Source organism: Periplaneta americana, chromosome 2 (assembly GCF_040183065.1).
Source record: "Periplaneta americana isolate PAMFEO1 chromosome 2, P.americana_PAMFEO1_priV1, whole genome shotgun sequence".
Taxonomy (NCBI): domain Eukaryota; kingdom Metazoa; phylum Arthropoda; class Insecta; order Blattodea; family Blattidae; genus Periplaneta; species Periplaneta americana.
The window spans coordinates 35,465,121-35,474,215 of record NC_091118.1 but is presented as its reverse complement, the minus strand read 5'-3'; the positions used below and the strand labels follow the sequence as shown (position 1 = coordinate 35,474,215).

The following is a 9,095-nucleotide window of genomic DNA, read 5'->3' as shown; positions in this document are numbered from 1 at the left end:
CTCCGGCGCCGGGGATCGAACCCGGGTCCTTGGTTCTACATACCAAGCGCTCTGACCACTGAGCTACGCCGAATTCAATTCACAAGGACCCGGTTCGATCCCTGGCGCCGGAGCGAATTTTTCTTCTCAAATATTGTCAATATTACAGATATTATTCTGTATGACAAATTAATAAATGTATAATATTCTAATAAATAAACATTAATACATTATTTAATAAATATACAAATTAGGATCAAAATCCATTAAAGTCTTCCTCAGCGTCAGCCTCAACTTCATCTTCATCTTGATCTTGATATTTCACAATAATATGATGCAGTTCCAACATAGCCCTTCTCCTTATGCTTTTCTTTTTTATATCTTTCACACTCTTTGCCACAAATTTCCCGAAAGCATCAACTTCACACTCATTCTCCTGAGGTATCAGATTTGGAAATTCCTCTCCATGAAGTAGTTCTCTTTTCCTTTTCCTAGACTGGCTAGGTGGTGTGGCTATGCTTGTTGATGGTTGAGTGAGTATTTCACATTCCACTGAAGAAGCAACGTTTTCGTTAGTATTCTCTAACATAACCCATTGGGACTCCTCATTCTGGAACAAATGCCATAAAAATTACATTGGTTTAAATTAACATAGCAAACAAAACTAATTTTATTTCAAAAACTAGTGAAGAATGGAGGAAAATTGCTACAGAAATGAAAAACACATGGAATTTTCCTAATTGCATTGTAGCGTTAGACAGAAAGAATATTGTATTTCGAGCTCCAAGGAGTGCTGGAGCAATATTTTATAATTAAATAGCCGCCCAGAACAAGGTTGTGACCAGTAAATACGAAATTCTAAAAAAATGGGGAAAACACATTGTACTGTAATATAATAATAATAATCCGTGGCGCTACAGCCCGTGAAGGGCCTTGACCGACCAGCCGGCTGCTGCCCTTACGCCCACATGTCGAAGCAGAGGTGGACGATCATGCAACCAGAATGGAGGCATCGTGTGGTTAGCACGATGATCCCCCCAACAGTTATAGCTGGCATTCGCAACTGGATTTTGCTACCTATCGTAGCTCCCCAAGTGCATCAAGATGCTGGGTGGGCGCCGATCTCATACACTGGCCGAAATTTCATGAGAAAATTTCTTCCTCTCATGAGGACTCGAACCAGTGCGCATTCCGTAACGCGAGTCCTAGGCAGGATGCCTTAGACCGCGACGCCATGGCGCGGGACACATTGTACTGTACATACTTTTAATTTTTTAGATCAAGGTTGACAATCAGACATGTGTGCTGATTTTAATACGAATAAAAGCATTACACATACTGTATCATTAACAACCATTATTCACGAAGAAGTCTACTTATGAGAAATGAGGGCATTGTTCTTCCAGGACTGGTTGATTCCAATTATATATTAATTTATTTCGATGTAGAGGTAAATGAGAGTATACGTGATGGAGGAGTATTCAGAGAGAGAGCGGCTTTCAATGCAAAATCACTTCATCTCTCAATGATGAACTTTTACAGAGAGGAGGCAAGCTAGTTCCATTTCTGACAGTGGCTGACAATGCATTCCCTCTTCAAAGGCATGCAATGAAACCATTCCCCATGAGAGATTTGTCTCAGGAGAATGCATTTTGTACCCTGGCTAATCATCTTCGCATATTTCTGACCACAATAGCACTGTCACCAGAAAAAGTTGAAACAATCACTCTGGCAGCATGCGCACTTCATAATCTTTTGTGTAAAGAGGTTGAATTAGATACATTCATTAATTTTCCTGTATGTATAATTCAGAGAGCAGGTAATCGCTATACATATAGCCTATAACAGTGTTTTTCAGCCTTCTTCATGTGGCACACTAAACGTGTAATTTAAAATCCCATAGCACACTCGTGTAATCTAAACCAGTGATTCCCAACCAGGGGGGAATTTTGAAGGTTTTGGAGGGAATGCGTTTACTAAATGTTAACTTGAGCTGTGTTCACAGAAAGTTGACTCTTGTGGACTCACCAGTGTACTATTCTTTTCACTTTTATTTTTCAAATTTACTATGACAAGATTCACTATTTTTATTTTCTCGTAGCAAACCAGCAGATCATTTAGGGCACACTGGTTGAAAATGGCTGCTATGGCAATCAAGAAAGTGTTTATGAAATATTTCAATTTTGCTAGAAGTGTATCATCACAAATTAGGGTGACCAATTTCTGATTGTAAAAATACAGGAGACTTGGTCACGACAAATTTTAGCGCAATTGTTTGGGATGTGAAACCATAATTGATTGATTGGATGGTTTACATTAAATAATATATATCTATCTATTTAACTACAATAAAAATATTAGTTATGTCTCAATATTGAGTACAATAATATTTTAAAATGTCAATGATTTTAGTTTTAACGTCTTTATATTTGTCAACAGGATGCCACAGAGTATTTAATTTCTTATCTTGACATGCAGACTGAAAGAAAAAACTCTTTACAACCATACATGCACACAGTTACACCAAACAATCCAGGAACACCAGAACAGAATTACTGTACTGATTGGTACCTACTTACTTACAAATGGCTTTTAAGGAACCTGGAGGTTAATTGCTGCCCTCACATAAGCCTGCCATCGGTCCCTATACTGAGCAAGATTAATCCAGTTCCTACCATCAAATCCCATCTCCTTCAAATCTATTTTTATATTATTCTCCCATCTATGCCTCGGCCTCCCCAAAGATCTTTTCCCCTCAAGTCTTCCAACTAACACTCTATACACATTTCTAAAATCACCCATACTTGCAACATGCCCTGGCCATCTCTAACGTCTGGATTTAATGTTCCTCATTATGTTAGGTGAAGAATATAATGCGTGAAGTTCTGCATTGTGCAACTTTCTTCATTCTCCTGTAACTTCATCCCTCTCAGCCTCAAATATTTTCCTAAGTAGGTACCTTATTCTCGAACACCCTTAACCTCTGTTCCTCTCTCAAAGTGACAGCCTAAGTTTCACAACCATACAGAAGAACTGATAATAGTATAACTGTTTTATGAATTCTAACTTTTAGCTTTTTCGAGAGCAGAGTGGTACCTACAAAACCATTAATATTAATCTAAATATATTTAGCACCTACATTAAGAAATTAGCACTCATGATTGATAAAGAAAAATACGGAAGGATTAGGATATCAGTATGGGAGGTTGGAGGATCCAAAAAATTTGCTCAAATATGGGAGAGTTGGTCACTCTATCGCAAACTCAAGTTACAAACCAATATATAGGCCTACAGACTTGATAGGCTATAGCAGGAACATTACATCACAATTTTTAACAATACTTACACTGAAGTCAACACTTTGGTGAGCTGGCAGAATATTTGAAGTGCTGTTTCTCTTCTTCAGATGTGGATTTAAAAATTCCAACAGTTTGTAGCACCAGAGTGCAGGTTCATGTATTTCATCTGAAGAAGATCCATTTTGTTGGGACTTTTTTATTTTGCCCTTTTCGGCCATGAACTGTGTTCTTAAGCCATTTATTTTGGATCTTATATCTTCTGCAGTTGTACCCGGCCGCAGCTGTAATTATAGCAATGTACCGTAAAACGAGGTGACTTGATACATTTTGTAATTTCATGTTTCGGAACTGAAACATCAACCTACAAAATGTATAAAGTCCTCCCAGCGTGTCTAGTCTCCCCGTTTTATATGCTGGGAGACTTGGTACGTTTTATAGGTTGATGTTTCGTTTCGAAACATAAACCTACAAAACGTATCAAGTCACCGCCAAGTGTATCAAGTCACCCCATTTTACGGTAGCTAATTTAATTTAAAATGTCAAAAGTTAATAAATGATAACACCAAATTTAATTACTAGTAATGTATTATTAATAGTGACTTCAAGTTGTTACATAAACGTACTTCCGTAATTAAACTGACTACTACGTGGGACTGAAGCCGGATGGTCTATGGCGAGTCCTCGGCATCAACCCCTTTGATTTGATTACCTGGTTGGGTTTTTCCGAGGTTTTCCCCAACCAAAAGGCAAATGCCGGGTAATATTTTGGCGAATCCTCGGACCTCACCTCATCTCACTACATCTCGCCAAAATATTGTAAAAAACTGCACAAAATTGTAGAAAATTACTAAATTGTAAAACTGTAAAAATTTGTAAAAATTGTAATTGTAATTTGTTAAATTTTGACTTGTTCCACATCTTAAAGCTTCATTGCTCATGTAAGATCTATGGAATAAAATAAATGAATGAATGAATCTTTTCATCTATTATCATAGATTCTGAAATATACATGTATGTACTTTAAGTTTATTGTAACCTATGTAGGCCTACCTGCTGCCAAATATTACAATATATAGGCCAAATCCTTTCGAGAATAACTAGACTATATAAAACAACATTTGTAGGCTATTAACTGTATGGTATCTTAAAACAAATAATATTACCACTGAATATCATTATAAAACAAAATATTCACTATTAGTATTCGCCTAGGTTATAGGTTAGAATCTTTTTCATTAACAAATACATGTATCGGCACTTACTCGGGATATCTGCCTTGCAATTTCTTCGTACGCATTATTTTTCTTCATTTTATTATGATAATCCAAAGAACCCACGGCGTATAAGCATGAGTTTAATTCATATAACTGTATTAATTCGCAAACAACTTCCCTCGGCCAGGATGCCATGCTTTTTTGTAGTTTTTGGCGCCATAATATTTTCGAATATGATCAATTCCTTCAAGTAGTTGTTTACAGAACATGTTCTTATTTACTTTCAAGACGATCAAATAGTTTTAAGGTATTGCAAGTGATTTGACAATAAAACTTGTAAAGTATTGACATATCTTGAAAAGTCTTGTGAAGCATCTAATTTGACGAAAATTTATCGTATACAAGCAGCTTTATATGCAATAAAATAATAACAAAGTGGGTTCTGCTGATTATGTCTGTTATTTCATCAGTCTATAGAGAAACATAATTGGCTGCATTATCACTGGTCAATTCCTCAATATAAACCTGACACATTCCTTCTACTTGATGTAAGAAGAGTTCGACGACAGCCAGGGGTGGACGCAGGATTTTTTTTCGGGGAGGGATTTGAGGAGATAGTAAAAATGGAGTAATGAGAAATAAGTTTATATACTCACAATTTGTCTCCGAGTCACAAACATTTACAAGTTGGCCTGAGTAGCGTAGTCGGTATAGCCTTCTGTGCTCGAAGTTGCAGGTTCTACCCCAACCCAGCTCGATGGCGTTTAAATGCGACAGGCCTCGTATCAGTCGATTTACTGGCATGTAAAAGAAGTCCTGAGGGAAAAAATTCCGGCACACCAGCGACGCTGATATAACCTCGGCAATTGCGAGCATTGTTAAATAAACCATAATTTTTTAATTTTAACATTTACAATGACTGCAATACATTGTATTGAATACAAAAACAATGACAGAATGACATTTACAGAAGAAGGCGACGAGGCTTCTTAGACATTTCATCCGGTACTTAATGAGCTTTTACTTCTACATTTTTATGTATATACATCAAGGCCAGTGCATTTAATCTGTCTCCTCAAGTAAGTCTTCAAATACTGCAATGTTGAGAACGACCGTTCTGGTGTTGCTGTAGTGACAGGCAATGTGCAGAAAAGTTTCAGTGCCTTGCGAGTGCAGAGAAAAATAATTTCATTGCACCTGTTCAAAGATGATTTAAAATCAGTAGGTATTAGGTGAAGATTTTTTGATCAAGGAAATTTCTTCTCCACATCTTTATAGCCTCAACAGCAGTTTCTAAATCTTCATCTGATTCTCGCACTATGCTTTTAGGCAGAAAAGTTTGTATGGACTTTAGAATTCCCTTATGATTTAAAAACCTATCCTTGAGCTGACTAATGAAATAGTCTAAGAAGAGAAGGAAAATTAAAAGCCTAAAATAGTTTTCATGACTCTCTGTCTTGAAGTAAGAACGCTGTGTTTGTCTTCCTGCAGTTCTTGGAATTTAACACTTTAGCAAAGAGAATTTACGTGGAAAACTCTCTAATTCCTATGTACATTCACGAATTAAAATTAATATTATTTTTATTTCTTGTTTCGTATTTTTCTCAAAATTTCGGGAGAGGATATATCCCCTTAATCCCCCCCCCCCACCTTGCATCCGCCCCTGACGACAGCTATCAGAATAAAAAGCAATTCTGTGGAGCCAACTTCCTCACAAAGGCAAAGGTGTCGCAATATATGGAGAATATATACATACGAACAAGTGGATTAGTGATCATAAGGGCTTATTGTACTCCAAATGGACAGGAGCAATTAAAATGACAGCAGGTGTGCCTGCAATACGTTCCCTGTCAGGCAGATCTCAAGACAGTATCCTGTCAGCATTGCTGCAGACAGTATGAAACTCTTGCACACATCTTGGGTACTTGTACATTTGTGGAGGTACTGCACAATAGTAGGCACCATCACTTTCTAGGCATGATAGCTCAAGCTGCACCATGGATGAATATATATTTATCCATGGCTGCACCATTTATGATGAGGTTTTTGATCCGGCCACAAATGGCAGTACTCGGCACATAGGTATAATTGCATTTAAACCCAACCCCAAATCCTGATTAATCCTGCACTCTTCAGTCCGGTTTAACGTTAACATTTGTATTGTAACCATTCTGACAACTAGGGAACTTGCAGAAATATTTCAGCCTGAAGCTCTGAAACACAATGATACGAACATAATAACGACTAATTACTTACTTACTTATTGGCTTTTAAGGAACCCGGAGGTTCATTGCCGCCCTCACATAAGCCTGCCATTGATCCCTATCCTGAGCAAGATCAATCCAGTCTCTACCATCATATCCCACCTCCCTCAAATCCATTTTAATATTATCTTCCCATCTACGTCTCAGTCTCCCAAAGGTCTTTTCCCGCCAGCCTCCCAACTAACACTCTATATGTATTTCTCGATTCGCCCATACGTGCTACATGCCCTGCCCATCTCAAACGTCTGGATTTAATGTTCCTAATTATGTCAGGTGAAGAATACAATGCGTGCAGCTCTGCGTTGTGTAACTTTCTCCATTCTCCTGTAACTTCATCCCTCTTAGCCCCAAATATTTTCCTAAGAACCTTATTCTCAAACACCCTTAACCTATGTTCCTCTCTCAAAGTGAGAGTCCAAACTTCACAACCATATAGAACAACTGGTAATATAACTGTTTTATAAATTCTAACTTTCAGATTTTTTGACAGCAGACTAGATGACAAAAGCTTCTCAACCGAATAATAACAGGCATTTCCCATATTTATTCTGCGTTTAATTTCCTCCTGAGTGTTATTTATAATAATGACTAATTTATTATTATAATAACTGATTATAATAAATACCGTATCAACTTCATTAAGAATTTTTGGTCATTTTTACTGAAAATCATTTAACCAGGCATGACCTGATTAGGCATTAACAGTGCAATTTTATTCAGGGAACCTCCTTATTTTTTAATTGGAGGATCTCTAATGTGCGAGTACAACGTAAGTAAGTACGTGGAGTTGTAGTCGCTTCTGAAATGAAAAGGTTAAGGCTAAAAGCCTAAGAAATCTAATATCTTTTCAAAGGACGACATTTACTGATTCCTACTAGAAGTAGATGACAAATGTTATTTGATGATCATTACCTAACTAGTTGCGTAACAGAACTATCATTACCTAACTAGTTATGTAATGAATGTGTTTACAACATTTTTATTAGTGATGTAAAGTCATTGTTGTGATTCCATGAAACCATGTTATTATGATATTCAGATTTTGTTATTTACAAGGTTTGTGAGTATGATTGAGGGTGAAATAAATGTAATGTAATTTATGTGTTGTATTATTGATTTTTTCCTTTATTTGTTTACTGAATATATATCGTATATCTGTACAAGTATTTACAATGAAATTATTGTTTCATCTGGATTGGTTTGTTGGAAAGCCATTACTGTGGATATATGATAAGAGAAATAAGAAATATAATTCATGCAAGAAAACAAGTCTATTCCTCTAGCAAATACCATATGAATGCAAGAGTTAGATTCATTGCTAAGTGACTTCAAAACAGTATGCCGGAACTCATTGCCATTGCTAAGCAAGTGACGTCATATGATGAAACTTCTTTCTTCATTTGGTCCTCGAACATAAATGTTTCACCTTAAAAAAATGGTAGTGTAACTACAGATCCATGAGAACCATTTTATGAATACGTCTACTAAATTTAAGATGTGTTTAGAAATGTAGAAAGAATAGAATAATGTATTTTATAGACATTTTTACACCATAGCTGCAATTTATTTTAATTTCTAGCTGACAAGGGAGTTTGGTTTAAATCGGTTATACTCAATATAATGGAGTTTCATCATCATCATCATCATCATCATCATCATCATCATCATCATCATCATCATCAAGGACAGATCGTCATTAAGGGCTAGGCCACCAAAATTAATGCGTGATATATACACACTTATTTATAATTTTATTTTATAATTTATTTGTTCATAATTATTACCTCCTATGCAATACTGACTTGCTGAGAAAACGAAATATAATCTAAAACATACCTCTACATAGTCAGGAATTCAGCCCTCACTTCCTAATAGGTTTTGCTGGCCATTGTGCCTTCATTTGCACAGTGTGTGCGACAACAACAGGGCAAGATACATATATATAATTGAGGCCATCTAAGGAGTGCCTACTTGTATTAACTTTCCCCTTACACTTTTCTCCCTCCTCCTGTTCCTACCCCCTCTGCCTTCCTCAGCACGATGCAAGTGTATGCTTAAAACAGTACTGTGGGCTGCACTACACCGGTCCATGTTGTTATAAAGAGTTGTTTACAGCGTTTCTTTGACATTGTTAATATATTGTGATATGGATAAATTATTTTTAAATGGATTATTTATTTAATGAAAACACCCTTCATGCCAGTACTTTAAGGACAGAAGAAGAACTTGAAATTAAATAGTTAGGTGCAAATCAACCACATGAATTTACATGTACTCAACAAAATGACAAGAAAAAGAGAACTTTAAGTAACTTTGGCAAAAAATCGTGGTTAACAGTG

The 9,095-nt window shown here is 36.4% G+C and overlaps 1 protein-coding gene and 1 non-coding gene across 2 annotated transcripts; both read right to left on the bottom strand.

Annotated features, from left to right (window-relative positions):
• TRNAY-GUA (transfer RNA tyrosine (anticodon GUA)) lies at positions 1–73 on the bottom strand. The gene has a single exon. It is a non-coding gene; the product is annotated as a tRNA-Tyr (tRNA).
• A 107-nt stretch (positions 74–180) lies between these two features.
• LOC138695261 (uncharacterized) lies at positions 181–4,787 on the bottom strand. The gene is made up of 3 exons (XM_069819703.1): positions 4,541–4,787; positions 3,326–3,559; positions 181–589 (listed from the first exon to the last, which is right to left on the bottom strand). The coding sequence occupies exons 1-3, from the start codon at positions 4,685–4,687 to the stop codon at positions 236–238; spliced, it is 735 nt and encodes a 244-aa protein (XP_069675804.1). The 5' UTR covers positions 4,688–4,787; the 3' UTR covers positions 181–235.
• Positions 4,788–9,095: the final 4,308 nt, after the last annotated feature.